This window comes from Oncorhynchus keta, chromosome 6, assembly GCF_023373465.1.
Source record: "Oncorhynchus keta strain PuntledgeMale-10-30-2019 chromosome 6, Oket_V2, whole genome shotgun sequence".
Classification (NCBI taxonomy): Eukaryota; Metazoa; Chordata; class Actinopteri; order Salmoniformes; family Salmonidae; genus Oncorhynchus; species Oncorhynchus keta.
Window position 1 is genome coordinate 25458231 of NC_068426.1, and position 19010 is coordinate 25477240.

The following is a 19010-nucleotide window of genomic DNA, read 5'->3' on the forward strand; positions in this document are numbered from 1 at the left end:
ACCAAAAGAAAGATGCCCAGGGTCCCTGCTCAACTGCGTGAACGCGCCTTAGGCATGTTGCAAGGAAGCATGAGGACTGCAGATGTGGCAAGGGCAATAAATTGCAATGTCCGTACTGTGAGATGCCTAAGACAGCGCCACAGGGAGACAGGACGGACAGCTGATCGTCCTCGCAGTGACAGACCACGTGTAACAACACCTGCCCAAGATCAGTACATCCGAACATCACACCTGCAGGACAGGTACAGGATGGCAACAACAACTGGAGCGCACAATCCCTCCATCAGTGCTCAGGATGAGAGAGGCTGAACTGAGGGCTTGTTGGCCTATTGTAAGCAGGTCCTCACCAGACATCACCGGCAACAACGTCGCCTATGGGCACAAACCCACTGTCGCTGGACCAGACTGGACTGGCAAAAAGTGCTCTTCACAGACGAGTCGTGGTTTTGTCTCACCAGGGGTGATGGTCGGATTCGCATTTATCGTCGAAGGAATGAGCGTTACACCGAGGCCTGTACTCTGGAGCAGGATGGATTTGGAGGTGGAGGGTCCGTCATGGTCTGGGGCGGTGTAACAGCATCATCGGACTGAGCTTGTTGTCAATGCAGGCAATCTCAATTCTGTGCGTTACAGGGAAGACATCCTCCTCCATCATGTGGTACCCTTCCTGCAGGCTCATCCTGACATGACCCTCCAGAATGACAATGCTACCAGCCATACTGCTCATTCTGTGCGTGATTTCCTGCAAGACAGGATTGTCAGTGTTCTGCCATGGCCAGCGCAGAGCCCGAATCTCATTCCCTTCTGGGACCTGTTGGATTGGAGGGTGAGGGCTAGGGCCATTCCCCCCAGAAATGTCTGGGAACTTGCAGGTACCTTGGTGGAAGAGTGGGGTAACATCTCACAGCAAGAACTGGCAAATCTGGTGCAGTCCATGAGGAGGAGATGCACTGCAGTACTTAATGCAGCTGGTGGCCACACCAGATACTGACTGTTACTTTATTTTGACCTCCCCTTTGTGTACATTATTACTTTTCTGTTAGTCACATGGTTGTGGAACTTGTTCAGTTTATGTCTCAGTTGTTGAATATTGTTATGTTCATACAAATATTTACACATGTTAGGTTTGCTGAAAATAAACACAGTTGACAGTGATAGGATGTTTCTTTTTTTGCTGAGTTTATTTGTCCTGTTTGTACAAGTGTGTATCATACGCATGTATGAAATGGAAATGTGTTTTTTGCATTTCCCCACTCCACCGGAGACACCCTTGAAAAGTGGGGTCATGGCTAGGGTCAGCCATTATCAAAGGTGACCCGGGAGCAATTAGGATTAAGTGCCTCGCTCAAGGGCACATTGACAGTTTTTTCACCTGCTCAGGGATTTCGAGCTAGCGACCTTTTGGCTACTGGCCCAACGCTCTAACCGCTATGCTAACTGTCGTCCCATATTTTCTATGTCAAGGTCCCAGAATGTAACTTAACCTTAGGACCAGGAATTACTCTGGTCCCTAGTGATGCTCTATATTCTGACAAACATAGTGTATAATATATGGTTTTTACTATGTCACACACATAGTGCATATACAGACCTATTCCATGTCCCTTCTTGCAGCTGACTCGTATGCTAGGGTTAAGGTTTTGAGGTAGAGAGCACTGTCCCTTGCTCTGAGGACAGAGCTTGAAGGAACCCGTCCAGTTGCCGTCCTTCCTACAACGGATCACATTGGTGCTGGGCCCCTGCTTCGCACACACGCACGCACACGCAGGCACAGACATGCACGCACACGCACACACACACACACCGAGGACATTGAGAACCACCTTCAGTACTACCATGAAACATGATAATAATTGGAGCCTGTAGTGAAGGAGGATTAGAGAGGTTATAACATTGTTGTATCTGTCTGTGGCACAACTATTTTGAAAATCAATGTCATTCTAATAACTGGCCGTGCTACTTCAGTGGGACTGATGGAGGGTGAGAGAGAGAGAGAGAGAGAGAGAGAGAGAGAGAGAGAGAGAGAGAGAGAGAGAGAGAGAGAGAGAGAGAGAGAGAGAGAGAGAGAGAGCGAGGGAGGGAGCGCGCGAGAGAAAGAGAATGTGAGAGAGGGGTAATCTCCTCTGTCTACGAATCATACTGTACATGCTAACACTGGAGATCCTAACACCCTCTGATCCTCTCATTATAATACAGCCACACACACCGGGACATGCTAATCTACACACCACTGCATCAAAGGCTATCGCACAGAGAGATCCTTGGGTCAAGGGCAATACATTTTGTGTGAGTGTCATGTACACTGTGAATATGTGAGAAAGTGCATGTGTAAAAATAGTGCATATTTACTGTACCTTCTTCCACATTTGTGCATTATATCTCCCCTTGCCTAACACATTATTCTCTCACACATCACAAAGACAACAGATACAGGCGAACAGCTGACAGACAGACAGACAGACAGACAGACAGACAGACAGACAGACAGACAGACAGACAGACAGACAGACAGACAGACAGACAACTAGAGACACACGTAAACATAAACACACACAGATAGACAGTTCCGCAGACAGACATACAGATGGACAGTTCCGCAGACAGACATACAGATGGACAGTTCCGCAGACAGACATACAGATGGACAGTTCCGCAGACAGACATACAGATAGACAGTTCCGCAGACAGACATACAGATGGACAGTTCCGCGGACGTACAAAGCACACGGCCCCACAGACAGATAGACAGCCTCACAGACAGACAGACAGACAGACAGACAGACAGACAGACAGACAGACAGACAGACAGACAGACAGACAGACAGACAGACAGACAGACCCATAGCCAGACAGTGAGCCCAAAAGACAGAAAGTCAAACAGACCCAAAGACAGACAGATAGACGGACAGACAAAAGGCCCATTGACAGAAAGCCCAACGAACACAGACAGACAGTTGAGCGGCGGAGTAGAGAGAGACAGACCTGCTTGCATGGAGCGGTGTGCAGCGGTCTCACCGTGTGGTTGGCTCTGGGGCAGTTGATCCAGCAGGTGCTGTCGAAGCGAAAGCCGTCGGTGCACTGGTACATGCCGTGGAAGATGGCGGGCGGAGGGTCACAGGTCACCGGTTCGCACGCCCCCTCCAGCCAGCTGCCGTCCTCCGTGCACTGACGCTTAAATGCTCGCCTGACAACCACAGATGAAGACCAAGGCAGAACATGTTGGGTTGAGTTGAGTGGAACTGAATTGAGAGGACAAAGACTAAAGACATGTTCCATGTCGAAATGGTGGGAAAGGTGAAGATCAAGAGTTGGACAGAATCATTTGGATCAATTCCCATTTCAAACCCAGTCATTTTGTACTGAACTTAAATGGAACTGACCCCAAATGGAAAACATGGGTGGTCGGATACCTTTTGGGCTTGTTGGTGACGTGGTAGCCCGGCTTGCACTTGTACTTGCAGAGGGAGCCCACTTTGAGGCCTGTGTCGTTGCAGCGCTTGGTCTGCAACATGGCGTTGGGCACATGGGGCGATGCCGGACAGCGCAGCTCACACAGCGCCTCGGGGAACGACCACAGACCATCCTCCAGACACGTCAGGGTGTTGTTAGAACCTGGGGGTGGACAAATAGTTGAACACAGAGAACAATATACAGTATACGAGATGTAAAAAAAATATCTGGTTAGCCATGAGACAGTGTGTGTGTTGAGACAGTGTGTGTGTTGAGACAGTGTATCTCACCTACAAGCTGGGCAGGCTCCCTGCACTGGAAGGTACTCCTCTTGCCATAAGTAGTTCCCTCAGGGAAGTTAAAGTGGGCTGGGTGGACGTGGTACTTGTCTGGTAGGCCACAGTCTACTGGCTCACACGACACCTGCTTATTCCACTTTCCATCTGCACAGGTGATGGTCACTGTTGAGTCCGACTGGAGTGAGGGGAGACAATTTAAAATTGGGACAACACACATGGATGCAAGGAGCACACACACGCACAAACACATGCAAACACAGACAGACACATACCCACCCCCACCCAATATGGTACATACCGCACACTCACACAGAGAGAGCAATGACACGCACATATGTCCGTCAATTTAGAGCTTGCTCAACAAGCCGTTGTAACAGGACAGAGCCAAGCCGTTCTTAAATGTCACGCACTTAACTGACTGGGCTTTGTTAGCGGCTCAGGTAACTGCTGATGAAAAACCATTGCAGGTCATGATATCCATCAACGTTCATATCATCCTAATGCAAAACACATTTAGAATGAGGGGAGGGTGATACTTCTTCGCGGAACTAGTACACTGGGGATTATCCCGAACACATTTTCTTCCAACTCCACATAGGGAGGATGTGTTCACGGTTTGTTCTGATCCCATCACAGCATGGTGTGGTCAGAACACAATCTGGGAGGAATGTTGGCACCTTTCCCTTCAGCGAACGGTGATATTCAAAAGAGGGGCAAAAAAAGTATTTAGTCAGCCACCAATTGTGCAAGTTCTCCAACTTAAAAAGATGAGAGAGGCCTGTAATTTTCATCATTGGTACACTTCAACTATGACGGACAAAATGACGGGGAAAAAATCCAGAAAATCACATTGTAGGATTTTTTATGAATTTATTTGCAAATTATGGTGGAAAATAAGTATTTGGTCACCTACAAACAAGCAAGATTTCTGGCTCTCACAGACCTGTAACTTCTTCTTTAAGAGGCTCCTCTGTCATGTCCCCCTGCTTAAGCCAGTACATGTCCAGGCCCGTCTGAAGTTTGCTAGAGAGCATTTGGATGATCCAGAAGAATATTGGGAGAATGTCATATGGTCAGATGAAACCAAAATATAACTTTTTGGTAAAAACTCAACTCGTCGTGTTTGGAGGACAGAGAATGCTGAGTTGCATCCAAAGAACACCATACCTACTGTGAAGCATGGGGGTGGAAACATCATTCTTTGGGGCTGTTTTTCTGCAAAGGGACCAGGACGACTGATCCGTGTAAAGGAAAGAATGGATGGGGCCATGTATCGTGACAATTTGAGTGAAAACCTCCTTCCATCAGCAAGGGCATTGAAGATGAAACGTGGCTGGGTCTTTCAGCATGACAATGATCCCAAACACACCGCCCGGGCAATGAAGGAGTGGCTTCAAAGGAAGCATTTCAAGGTCCTGGAGTGGCCTAGCCAGTCTCCAGATCTCAACCCCATAGAAAATCTTTGGAGGGAGTTGAAAGTCTGTGTTGCCCAGCAACAGCCCCAAACATCACTGCTCTAGAGGAGATCTGCATGGAGGAATGGGCCAAAATACCAGCAACAGTGTGTGAAAACCTTGTGAAGACTTACAGAAAATGTTTGACCTGTCATTGCCAACAAAGGGTATATAACAAAGTATTGAGATAAACTTTTTTTTTTGACCAAATACTTATTTTCCACCATAATTTGCAAATAAATTAATTAAAAATCCTACAATGTGATTTTCTGGATTTTTTTTCTCATTTTGTCTGTCATAGTTGAAGTGTACCTATGATGAAAATTACAGGCCTCTCTCGTCTTTTTAAGTGGGAGAACTTGCACAATTGATGGCTGACTAAATACTTTTTTGCCCCACTGTATATAGGTACACACATGTAGACGCACCAGCGCAAGCACGCAGACACATGCAGACACAGTAGGTACCATACCGCTCCTCTCTAAGCCACTCCATCTTTGATGACCAAAAGGTCATATTGTATATCAAGACACGAAAGTGAAAATGGAATCTCAGGGTCGTCTGTGTGTCAAGTGTGTTTGTGATGCTGTCTTTTCCAGTAAAAATGTTAAACAGAAAGAAGAAATGGTTTTGCCAACCCAGTATTTGGGTAAATGTCCAGATTTCAGACTGGTCCAGACTTGAATTACATATAGAGTGCCTTCGGAAAGTATTCAGACCCCTTGACGTTTACCATATTTTGTTATGTTACAGCCATATTCTAAAATGGATTAAATCGTTTTTTCCCTCATAAATCTACACACAATACCCCATAATGACAAAGCAAAAACAGTTTTTCATAAATGTTTGCTAATTTATAAAAAACAACAACTGAAATCAGTGGAGGCTTCTCAGAGGAGGGAGGGGTCCATCCTCCTCAGTGAAATTAAAAAAAAAAAAAAAATAGTGAAAAATTAAAAAAGTTTTTAATAACCCTTTTAAATATATTCATATGTCAACAAATGATTTATTAAAATACACTGTTTTGCAATGAAAGCCTACAGTAGTGTGTTATATGTAACAGTAGCCTCAACGGCACTCTCTGGGGTAGCACAATCAAGTGAAATAGGCAAAAGAACATTTACATTTAAAGCAGTAAAGAAATTGAATAAATTAACTGAGCAAACCATAAACCTTTCAATACATAAATGTAAACATTATTTTAAAGCCATTTAAATATAATACATAGAAATGTTGTGGGACTATAGTAGATGAAGAATCAATATTTTTTAGATTGAGTATTTATTGGCTCATTATGTTAGTATATTCTGTATTTTGTAATAGTGTGTTATATGTGAAAATGTGTTCGTATTATAAATTGCATTTCAATGTTTAAGGACTCTTGGAAGATGAGTCTAAATGTGGACTAAAAGAGATACAAATCAAATCATGGTGTTGCCGGAGGACAGCTAGCTTCTGTCCTCCTCTGGCTACATTAACTTCAATACAAAACCTAGGAAGTTTGTTGTTCTCACCACCTTCCATATACATATATTGTAATTATGACCACTTCCGGAGGACGTCCTCCAACCAATCAAAGCTTTTGCCGTATGAACTGACATGTTGTCTATCCAATCATAGAATTAGAATCAGAGAACAAACCTAGTGAGTTGTTTTGGGATTGTGCCACAAAGAGCATTATGGGGGTTTGAGAGGTGTTGAGAGGCTTGATGACATTGTTGGATAGAGATTATGAGTTTTGAGGGAGAGTTGAGCATTTCTTTTTATATTATTCAATTCTTATTTGTCACGTTCTGACCTTAGTTCCTTTTTTATGTCTCTGTTTTAGTTTGGTCAGGGCGTGAGTTGGGTTGGGCATTCTATGTTTTGATTTCTATGTTTGTATTTCTGTGTTTGTCCTGGTACGGTTCCCAATCAGAGGCAGCTGTCGATTGTTGTCTCTGATTGAGAACCATACTTAGGTAGCCTGTTTTTCCCATTTTGAGTTGTGGGTGATCGTTTTCTGTCTCTGTCTGCACCAGACAGAACTGTTTCGTTTTCATTCGTTCTCTTGTTATTTTGTTTTTGTGTTCAGTTTAAATAAATATTAACATGGACACGTACCACGCTGCATATTGGTCCGATCCTTCCTACTCCTCCTCAGTAGAGGAGAATCGTTACAATATCACTTTTTTCAAATTACAGGAGATGGAGGAGGTATATTATAGTTTTCTTGGTTTTATAACTTTATTTTTGTGTTCATTTAGTGCAATGTATTTACATTTGCTTTGCCAACTTCAGTAGCTAGCTAGCTACCAGAACAAGTATGCAGTTTTATCCGCCAGAATGGTAGAATGGCCAACGCTGCCAAAAATGTTGTGGACTTTTTCGTGAAGAACCCACTTTTTTATTTTTTTATCTTTATTTAACTAGGCAAGTCAGTTAAGAACAAATTCTTATTTTCAATGACGGCCTAGGAACAGTGGGTTAACTGCCTGTTCAGGGGCAGAACGACAGATTTGTACCTTGTCAGCTCAGGGGTTTGAACTTACCACCTTCTGGTTCCTAGTCCAACACTCTAACCACTCTGTCAGCATCGATGGGGTGCATTGCTGCACAGCTATTTTCAGAGATGTTCGATCGGGTTCAAGTCTGGGCTCTGGCTGGGCAACTCAAGGACATTAAGAGACTTGCCCCGAAGCCACTCCTGTGTTGTCTTGGCTGTGTGCTTCGCCCCAGTCTGAGATCCGAAGCGCTCTGGAGCAGGTTTTTATCTAGGATCTCTCTGTACTTTGCTCCGTTTATCTTTGCCTCGATCCTGACAAGTCTCCCTGCCACTGAAAAACATCCCCTCAGCATGATGCTGCCACCACCACGCTTCACAGTAGGGATGGTGCCCGGTTTCCTCCAGATGTGACGCTTGGCATTCAGGCCAAAGAGTTCAATCTTGGTTTCATCAGACCAGAATCTTTTTTCTTATGGTCTGAGGGTCCGTAGGTACCTTTTTGGCAAACTCATATCGGGCCATCATGTGCCTTTTACTTGATGAGTGGCTTCCGCCTGGCCACTCTACCATAAAGGCCTAATTGGTGGAGTGCTGCAGAGATGGTTGTCCTTATGGAAGGTTCTCCCATCTCCAAAGAGGAGCTCTGTCAGAGTGACCATCGGGTTCTTGGACACCTCCCTGACCAAGGCCCTTCTTCCCTGTCTGCTCAGTTTTCCCGTCGGCCAACTCTAGGAAGAGTCTTGGTGGTTCGAAACTTCTTCCATTTAAGATTGATGGAGGCCACTGTGTTCTTGAGGACCTTCAATGCTGTAGAAAATGTGTTGGTACCCTTCCCCAGATCCTGTCTCAGAGCTCTATGGACAATTCCTTTGACCTCATGGCTTGGTTTTTGTTTCAACTGTGGGACCTTATAGAGACAGGTGTGTGCCTTTCCAAATCATGTCCAATAAATTGAATTTACCACAGGTGGACTCCAGTCAAGTTGTTGAAACATCTCAAGTATGATCGATGAAAACACGATGCACCTGAGCTCAATTTCGAGTCTCGTAGCAAAGGGACTGAATACTTATGTAAAGTTATTTCAGTTTTTTTGTTTTTAATACATTTGCTTTGTCATTACGGGGTATTGTGTGTAGATTGCTGACGAAACTGTTTTATTTCATCCACTTTAGAATAAGGCTGTAAAGTAACAAACGTGGAAAAGGTCAAGGGGTCAGAATACTTTCCGAAGGCACTGTACACATGCTTATTTTTAGTGTGACCAAGGTTTAAAGGTCACAAGCTGGGCTGTGTTAAAGTTATGTATCTGTTGTTTCCTATGTTTCCATCTTACATCTTGATTCTATTATATGATACACCAAAAAAAGTATCATGTTTCGTTGATATAAATCAGTTATCTTCACATTTGTAAAAAATAACATATGCATCTCACATATAACAGAGTGCAGAACAAGATGGAATTCGAATAATCAATCAATGAATATTACTCTGACAAAAGCCTCTACACAATAATACTATGACTAATGGCTGGTGTTGGCACATCCAAGTGTGTTTCTGTGTGTGTGTGTGTGTGTGTGTGTGTGTGTGTGTGTGTGTGTGTGTGTGTGTGTGTGTGTGTGTGTGTGTGTGTGTGTGTGTGTGTGTGTGTGTGTGTGTGTGTGCGTGCGTGCGTGCGTGCGTGCGTGCGTGCGTGCGTGCGTGCGTGCGTGCGTGCGTGCGTGCGTGCGTGTGTGTGTGTGTGTGTTTACGACAGTGTATGCTCAAGTGTGTTTCTGTGTGTGTGTGTGTGTGTGCGTGCGTGCGTGCGTGCGTGCGTGCGTGCGTGCGTGCGTGCGTGTGTGCGTGTGTGTGTGTGTGTGTGTGTGTGTGTTTACGACAGTGTATGCTCAAGTGTGTATACAGTTTGTGTGCTTGGAGTTTCCTTCTTTAAAATCTTTACAGCTGCCTCTCTCTCCTCCAGAGTTGGTTTAACAACCCCTGGCTACTAGGCCTAATTCAAGACAGACAGACACACAGTCCCATCCCCTTTCTTCTCACCCTTTTACCCAGGCTGACCCTACATATAGTATAACACTACAGAACTAGCCGTACTGCTGGCATCTCTGACAGGACTATTGTAGCCACTCCAAGCAGTAACTGGAGTTTCCCCCCAAAACATCCCAGTAGTATCAGACATACAATTGTATACCACCTGGAAGAAATGGGCTCTTTCAAGTACAGCGTTGAGAGTGTGGTTGTTTTTCTCGTTCCTCAAGCCGTCAGGCCAGGAGTTTTTTCCTTGACCATGTGACCTGACCAGGAAAAACTCCTGGTCATAATTCTAACACACACGCATGCAAACACACTTTTATGGTGTTCATTTCATTAGCTGTTGTACAATATGATTTAAAGCACTGGGCCTTTAAGGGACATTCCACTTAACTTCCTCACCCCAATAACTTCTCTGCCGATCAGCCTTTTATTTCCATTATGCATTTTACGGGAGTTTTTGTTTTTTTCCCTCTAATTCACCATGTTTTCCTTCATCTTTGTGTAAATCCCCAATCATTTGTTTATCTCTCTTAAAAACCTGATTATGTTTTTTGTATGGTTTTGTTTGATAAACATTGAAAGTGGGAGGTGCCTACAAGCCTATCCGGGTTTACATGTTTTATTATTCATATAGCAGATGCTCTTATCCAGAGGGACATACAGTAGCGAGTGAATACAATTTCATACTTTATCTCTTCGTACTGGTCCCGCCGTGGGAACTGAACCAACAACCCTGGCATTTTAAGCACCGTGCTCTACCAACTGAGCCACATCACTCCTGCACGTGATTTTTGTTTACATTTTAAACATTCATCATATTGTTTTTGTATTTTGTCGTGTGCAAATAAATAAATACCAATAAATAAAGATCAATACAAATAATACTGTAACGGATTACATTTCGAAAGTAACCTACCCAACCCCCCACACCCCACCCCCCACCCACTCTCCACACACAGGTTATCAGCGGAGACATCTGGGACACAAATGGATTGCATTATAAAAAAAAACACAAATAGGCGTGGGGGAACATATTGTTTTGGAGATACCATCATCTGAGAGGCGGAGTTCCAGTAACCACTTTGACACCGGTGAAGCAAGAATGTAGTCGGCTAATGGGAAGGAGATAGAATTGTGCTTCACACTGCACTTTTTAACCTCTCGAGCACAGGGACCAGGGAGAGGAGGAGAAGAGAGGGGGGATGAAAAGAAGGAAGAACAAAGAGGATGTCATTGTATTGTCCCCAAGTTACGACAAGGGAAGGGGCATCTGAGGTGAGCTGAAGTTGTCTTTCTTTCTTTCTTTCTTTCTTTTTCCCCTCTCTTTTTTAATTCCCTCCCTCCCTCCACAGTCCTGAATAATTGCCCCTGCTGCAAGAGCCTTCAAATACCGATTTCTCATGTAGTTTACACACCCTCTCCCACCCCATCTCTCCTCCCTCAAGTAAATCCTTCAATCCTTCATCCCTAAGCGAGTTACCATTGACACATTAATCAACATCATGCCCTGTCAATTAAACGTAATGCCGTTAAGTCTGATGGTCAGATGGTAATGAAGCGAATTTCTCACAGCTGGTAGTAACATATTTCATCGTGTAATAGACCTGAACAGCTTGCATCCCAAATGGGCCACACTAATAGTTTGTTTACATACACCAAAATGCTTTTCAACTGAAATGACCCGTACCATTCGTGTGTTGGTGCATACGTATATGGGCGTAGTGCTGACATGCTCGTGAATAGAGAACCGACACACAGGAAACACACAAACACCTAGCCATATGGACATGATGCTCCTGAGTTGTGTATGTAGTCTGACTGTAAGTCTGACTATGCACACACATATACACAATGAACAAGTGTGTGTGTGTGTGTGTGTGTGTGCGCATGTGTGCGCGTGTGAATGGGCTTATATGCGTGTGTGTGTGTGCGTGTGTGTGTGTGTGCGTGTGCGTGGGTGCGTGTGTGTGCGTGGGTGTGTGTGTGTGTGTGTGTGTGCGTGGGTGTGTGTGTGTGTGTGTGTGTGTGTGTGTGTGTGTGTGTGTGTGTGTGTGTGTGTGTGTGTGTGCGCGTGGGTGGGTGCGTGGGTGGGTGCGTGTGTGTGTGTGTGGGTGGGTGCGTGTGTTTGTGTGTGTGAGTGTGTGCGTGGGTGGGTACGTGGGTTTGTGTGTGTGTGTGTATGTGTGTGTGCGTGGGTGTGCGCGTGTGTTTGTGTGTACAGTATGCTTCCCCTGCCCCCTGCTCCAGTCAGATCCCCCACATAACCACTTCCACATGTTCATCCTCACCAACATAAAACCAGTTGAGGTGGTGCTCCATTATGTTAATAGCCAGAGCAAACAGGAGGGAGTGCCCCGGTACTGACGCTGGAATCCAGACCCAAAACAAAACATCATTCATTCACTCCGTCTATATGGGTCACTCCACCTCACTAATTTAATTTCTCTCTCTCTCTTTCTCTGTCTTGTGTTCTCTCACTCTTTCTTGTGTTCTCTCTATCTCTTTCTCTCTCTCACATACAAACAATCCCGCTCCCTTTCTCTCCCTCTCTGCCTTTCTCTCTCTCTCTGCGCCCCTTGTCTCTTCCTCTCTCTCTCTCTCCGGCTCGCTCTCTGTCTCCCCCACTCCCTCTCTCTCTCTCTCTGCCCCTCTCTCTCTCTCTCTCTCTCTCTCTCTCTCTCTCTCTCTCTCTCTCTCTCTCTCTCTCTCTCTCTCTCTCTCTCTCTCTCTCTCTCTCTCTCTCTCTCTCTCTCTCTCTCTCTCTCTCTCTCTCTCTCTCTCTCTCTCTCTCTCTCTCTCTCTCTCTCTCTCTGTGTGTGTGTTTTAGGGAGCATTAATTGATTAGCTTGCAGGTCTGTTAACAGAGCCTGGGAGGGGGATAAAGCTCTGGTGCTGTTGTCTTTACGAGCCCTCTGTGGGAGTGAACGGGTTTTACTGCGTGGCTGTGAACTAACATCTTTGTTTGTTTAGGGTGGTTTGTGCTTGCCTGCATGCTTCTGTTTTTGGTGTTTGTGTGTCAATGTCTGCGCTCCCCGTCTGTTGAGTGTCTGGTGTGTGGGGGTTGATGCTGAGACATCTTGGTAACCTGAAAGCTCTTACTCCAGTACTCCACGTCTTGCATGGATATTTTTTTGCCCTCAGCTCGTTAATGCAACGTAACGATTTTAGTGCACATTCAGATCTGTTGCAGTGTATTTCATCTCAGCAAACACCACAAACATATCCGTTAACATACAGACACACACAGCACTCTGTGAGGATGACTTCACTGTGTGAGTGGGGAGGGAGGGAGGGAGGAGCTGTGGGAGGGAAGGCAAGAAGGGGAGGAGGGAGGAAAGAAGGGAGGGGGGGCGCAGTGAGCAGAGAGTACCTGGTGATGTCATCGTCCCAGTGAAGCAGAAATGCATAGCTATTGTTGCAGGTGATGGTGCAGCACAGAAATACTAAACATAGATATTGTGTGTGTGTGTGTGTGTCTCCGTGTGTGTGTGTGTGTGTGTGTGTGTGCGTGCGTGTTTGCTTACACGTGAACATGCATGCGTGTTTGTCTATCTGTGTGTGGCAGAGTGTGCATGTGTGTGAGCGTATGTGTATCTGTGCATGCTTTGTGTGTGAACATATACATGTGTGCGTGTTAGAAAATGTTTGCTCTGAGGTGCATTTGCATCCGTGTCTCATTTTGTGTGCGTGTGTCTGACCATGTGGGCCCACGATGTCTGCCTGTGTGCATACCTGAGTCTTGATGATGTCATCGTCTCTGTGGACCTGCAGGACGTAGCCGGAGTTACAGGTGATGGTGCAGCGAGCTCCGTTGAAGAAGCCCAGACTGCTGCACTTGAGCTCTGCATTGCGGATCAGCGGCTCCTGGCAGTCGATGGCCTCACACGAGTAATGGACACAGCTAGAGGGACACACACATGCACAACAGGGGAGAATTGGTACCCGTATAATAATGCACGTAGTAGCTACATATATACTGCATGTAAGGGTGTATATAGGACACAACAGGAGGAGGGAAGAAAATACAAATAAGAAAAACTTGTATCAGAATCAGAATCACAGTGTGGCTGCAAACACAGCCAGACACCAGCCCACTTAAATTCACATGCACAGTGGATGGACAATGCATACAATACAACACAAAGTACACACACACACACTGTGCCACGCTGCATTCACCTGGCTGCCCTGGAAGTGGGACCATGACAGTGTCCCGAATAGCACCCTATTCCCTACACAGTATGGTACACTACTTTTGACCAGGCCCATATAGGGTACCCATAGGACTCTAGTCCAAGGTAGTGCTCTATATAGAGAGAGCAGGGCACCATTTGGTACGCTGCCATGAGGCAAAGCCCCACAGAACATCCTCCCAGACCTCATCCAGTACAGTCGTCCAGACATACAGACTAGTATGAATAATAAAACAAAGAGACTTCCACAGCTGACAGGCCAGGGGGCTGAGGCAAGTTCAGGAACCATATGCTAGTGGAGGGACTGCTGATGGTACAGGGACGGAGAAGCGCTAGTCAAAATAGACAGGCATGAGTTCTTCATCAGGCAACCTTCGCCGTGTCCCCCTCCTCTGTAAGGTAGGCTGGATCGTCAACTCCCGAAAGTGTAGCCCCAACCTGGATGATGCTTCGGTGGCTGTAGGCTACACATCGGTACTAGTCCGGTACAGTCCCCCATATGAGCGTCAACCTCCACATCTGTCTTCATCATAGCATGGAGAACACACAGCGACTTATTGAATGCATCTCCTCTTTCCATGAAGATACGCTGTGTGTTAAAAAGATGGACGCTACCAGAACCAGCATCTCAAAGGGAGTAAGTGTCTTGAATCAGAAGTATAGGGCTGCTGCTTTGGAGGTAAGATTCTCTGGGGCTCGCTGCTCAGTTCAGGCTGGGCTGAGGTTAGGTGGAGTAGCTAGAAGTTAGCAACAAGGTAATGCTTAGTGAGACCCCATTGTGCTGTATGAAGGCTAGATAGATAGATAGATACCTTGTGGCTGTGTATCAGCAATCTCACCGTTTAAAAGCCCACAAGACACAAACACATTGAAAATAGATGGGATCAAATAAAACAAATGGGGATATGAATTAACCAAGAAAGTGTTCACATATGGTCAGAGTGGATGTCTGTGTGCTTGCATGTGTATGCTTTTGAGTCTGTGTGTCCAGATGTGTGTGTTTGTCTCTGTGTCTGCACACACACACGTGTGTGGGAGTGTGGTTGATGAATTAAGAGGAACAGGATATTGTAAGCAGACTACAATGGCAGAGTCTGGCCAAGCACTACGTTGGTAGCAGTCAGCTGACTTTTTTTCATGCTCAAGGAATGCGGGGACGCCCGAGGCTGTCTTTTACAACAGTCGGCCTACTGTAGGCTTCCCCTATGAAGCTCGAAGAGGGGAGCTGAGTACCAAGTGGCACCCTATTCCCTATGTGGTGCTACTACTTTTGACCAGCAGTGCGCTATACAGGGAATAGGGTGCCATTTGGGACGCAGGGGAAAGAGGGCATTTGGAGAAAAAAAGCGTTGCCGAGGAAGTTTGTTCAACTCTGCTGTGATGCATGACAGGAACATCTCTTTTATTCTCCCTCTCTTTTTGTCTTCCTTTCTTTCTGTTACCTTTTCTTGAGCTCTCCATCTTCCTCTCCATCATATACCCTCTAATTGGTACCTCTATTGTTCTCTATCTCCCTCTCACAAACCTTATCCCCTTTTTTCTTCTTCTTATCCCCCCACCCCCCCCTCTCTACCTCCCTCCCTCTCATCCCACCTCAACAACAAACTCAGATCCTCTAAGCGTATGGAGAGAACTCAGACGCAAACGTAAACCGACACTCATTGTAAATCCAAACTCCCCGCTTGAGCTACAGTGTTTACATTTCAGGATCCTTAGCTGAGAAGGTGGAAAGAAACAGGCTTTATAGTCAGCTTAACACTGAGTTGTTTTCAATCCACTTTACATTACATCAACCACAAGGCATAAAGAATATCCAGTTCAAAATATGGTTTCAGCTATGTCTCTTTGATTTTTTTTTTTTTTTTTTTTGGGGGTTAACTTACAATGGCATTTACATTAAAATGGAAAACCTATTGAAAAATCAACAATAGTCTGAAGACTACTACAAGGGACTCACTATCTCATCACTCAACATCTGAACCTTCACTGGAGACAAGGACAAATGGGGGGAAAAAAAGACTCCACACTCACACTCAAACAATCTGCCAGTACCCCTCAAATCCTCTCGTTTAAAATAAGGGATGGAATAGAGGAATAGAGAGAAGAGAAAGAGCGTGGAACATAAGACTGAGTCATGTTAATAGCTCCTGTTGTTAACAACTTAGGGAATAAGGGACTTGGTGTTTTGTAGCGGTAGAATTATTACGGGAAATCGGCTGTTTGGTTGGAGAGAGGGAGGAGGGAAAGGAGGAGGAGAGCAAAGAGAAGGGAATAAGTATAGGTAGTAGGAGAAGAGGGGAGAAGAGAACATGGAGGAGAAGAGCTGAAAGAGGAGGAGAGGGAGGGGGCGGGGAGCAGAGGGAGATGGAAGAAGAGGGAGGAAGGGAAAAGGAGGGAGAATGAGGAGAAAGAATAGGGTGGAGGAGAAGTGAAGGTCAGAGAGTATGAGGCGAAAGAGGAAGAGCGCTCTAGCTTAAGACTCCCTGGACTAAATCCCTTCTAGAGACTCAGGGGCCTTGGGGGGAGCAGTAGAAGCAGGGAGCCGCCAAATAGATCACATTCACACAGTCAAAACCACCTTAGATATGGCTCCCGCTGAGCACAACAAACCCCAAATATGCCAATACAAGGAGCCATAATACTAGGCAATTACTAATTACTAATGATTGAACTGATCCTCTGGGTCGGCATGGAAACTCACACCTCCCACCAGAGCTCTGCTGCAGGAACAGTCAAAAACAGGATACGTCCCAAATGGCATTTGGGATACAAACCAGTTTTAGCGCAAACGGTCCAACAGGAGGGCATGAAATGTGCACTAGTACATTTGTTTGAATGGTTCGAACCTTCATTCATCACATGTTCAGTCTCATTGAGATTAAATGTCTATTGCTTTTCCTTCTTGCATGTGATCTATTGCAATTGTGTTAATAACCTATCGATTCAATCTTATATGGACCAGGGAGGATTTCTTCACGAAGACAATGACATGAGCTACAGGTATAGTATGGTCGTTGGAATTGGGGCTAGTAGTCTACAGAGCATCCAGAATGTTTGCTATGTAAATCTACTGTATCAGAACTCAGTACTGAAATATTCTATAGCAAACCAAAGAAATGCCACCACACATATCAGTACTAAGCTAAATGACATGTGAGTTGTTGAATTTGACAACTCAGTAGAATGGGTCACAACTCTGAGGAGGGCAACTTGTCTTTGTGGCATCAAACAATTTCCTGTCGAGAGCAGATAAGTCCCACCATCCAATTAGCTTGTCTCGTTTGCTTCACTGGCAAACAACAAAAGCCACAAATGGCCCTATTTTTTATGACAGCCCCCTGACAAAACTCTTTGAGGCCTGTGTGTGTGTGTGTGTGTGTGTGTGTGTGTGTGTGTGTGTGTGTGTGTGTGTGTGTGTGTGTGTGTGTGTGTGTGTGTGTGTGTGTGTGTGTGTGTGTGTGTGTGTGTGTGTGTGTGTGTGTGTGTGTGTGTGTGTGTGTGAGGGGTATGGGGGAGTCTAAAGCGGAAGCACACAGAGGACCACATAGCAGGGGCCTTGTGTGTGAGTGCACATGCTCATGTGCACATTTCCTTGACAGATTTCCCTACACATTTCCTTCTACATGCATGCAAAACAGTAATCCTTTGAAAAGCTTCCAGTGTCTCCCATTTCTCCCCCTGTGAGCTCCCTGCCCCCTCCTCACCTCTGACCCATGGGGTTGTAGATCTCGTTGCTCTGGCACCCGCTGATGGTGATTGGGTCAAAGAACTGGAAGGAGCGCAGGCCCACGCCAGAGATGGCTACCAGGTGGGAGCGGAACTCGACCAGGATGGACTTGGTGTGGTAGAAGGCCACACTCAGGTCATGGCTCACTGGGATTACCAGGGGGTTGGTCCTGCAGCTCAGACGCCAATCGCCTGGAAGGAGGCAACAGGGATAGGGAGGGAGGGAGATAGATAGAGGAAGGAGGGATGAAGAGGGAAAAAAAAGTGTGTTTAAAGTGTGCGACTAAAGTGTGTTTAAGAGATCTTTCCATGCTTCTACAGTTCTGTAGGTTGTAGATACTGACCTAAGCTGTGGATGACCTCCTTGGTGTCCACCAGTTTAACAGTGATGTTGCACTGCGTCTGGTCGATGTAGCCCGTACCATCTGCAGCTAGGTGGATTATCACAGCAGCAGCCACCATGGGGTGGGAGAAGTTGGCCTGGACGAGGAGGGAACACTTACTTTCAGTTCTCTCAACTATCAACACTATACACATTCATACAGGGCAGATTACTATCTGGAGAAAAGCTTAGGAAAGTTAAGCTTTTGCGTAAATCTTCCGAACGTTGATTTAGGTCCACATGGGTCAGTCTCAGCATTTCGCCCACCCATATCCCATGATCTTTAACCTTTGGCCTGTGACCTACCTTGAGCCAGTACTGAGGGTATCTGGAGGACTGCAGGGCCTCTCTGCAGGGGAACCAGGCGTACTGGGACACTCCGTCAGAAAGGTCAAATACCTTGGACTGGCATGTCTGATAACACACACAGAGAGACAGAGACAGAGAGAGAAAGATACAGAGAGAGAGAGCGAGAGAGAGAGTGAGAGAGAGAGAGAGAGAGAGAGAGAGAGAGAGAGAGAGAGAGAGAGAGAGAGAGAGAGAGAGAGAGAGAGAGAGAGAGAGAGAGAGAGAGAGAGAGAGAGAGAGAGAGAGAGAGAGAGAGAGAGAGAGAGAGAGAGAGAGAGAGAGAGAGATACAGAGAGAGAGAGCGAGAGAGAGAGAGAGAGAGAGAGAGAGAGAGAGAGAGAGAGAGAGAGAGAGAGAGAGAGAGAGAGAGAGAGAGAAAGATACAGAGAGAGAAAGATACAGAGAGAGAAAGATACAGAGAGAGTGAGAGGGAGAGAGAGAGAGAGAGAGAGAGAGAGAGAGAGAGAGAGATGAAGATTGTTAGTTACCCCAAACATTTCACATTATTTGCACATAATAATTGCACACATTTTGTGGAAACAAAATGTTTCTTTAAGTCTGTTACTGAAACAAGATATTTTGCATGTTGATTTTCAGATTATGAATCAAGTCAATGTACATTGGCATCATTAGAAAGTGTCT

At 45.6% G+C, this 19010-nt stretch overlaps 1 protein-coding gene across 1 annotated transcript in view; it reads right to left on the minus strand.

Moving 5' to 3' along the window:
- LOC118374103 (pappalysin-1-like) overlaps positions 1-19010 on the minus strand; it is a 183612-nt gene that overhangs the window by 20684 nt on the left and 143918 nt on the right. The window contains exons 11-18 of the mRNA XM_052521171.1: positions 18327-18434; positions 17983-18118; positions 17617-17830; positions 13452-13620; positions 3741-3924; positions 3411-3612; positions 2983-3184; positions 1592-1739 (exon numbers count right to left, since the gene is read on the minus strand). Of these exons, the coding sequence (XP_052377131.1) occupies positions 1592-1739; positions 2983-3184; positions 3411-3612; positions 3741-3924; positions 13452-13620; positions 17617-17830; positions 17983-18118; positions 18327-18434 (1363 nt within the window). The remainder of the gene's footprint in view (positions 1-1591; positions 1740-2982; positions 3185-3410; positions 3613-3740; positions 3925-13451; positions 13621-17616; positions 17831-17982; positions 18119-18326; positions 18435-19010) is intronic.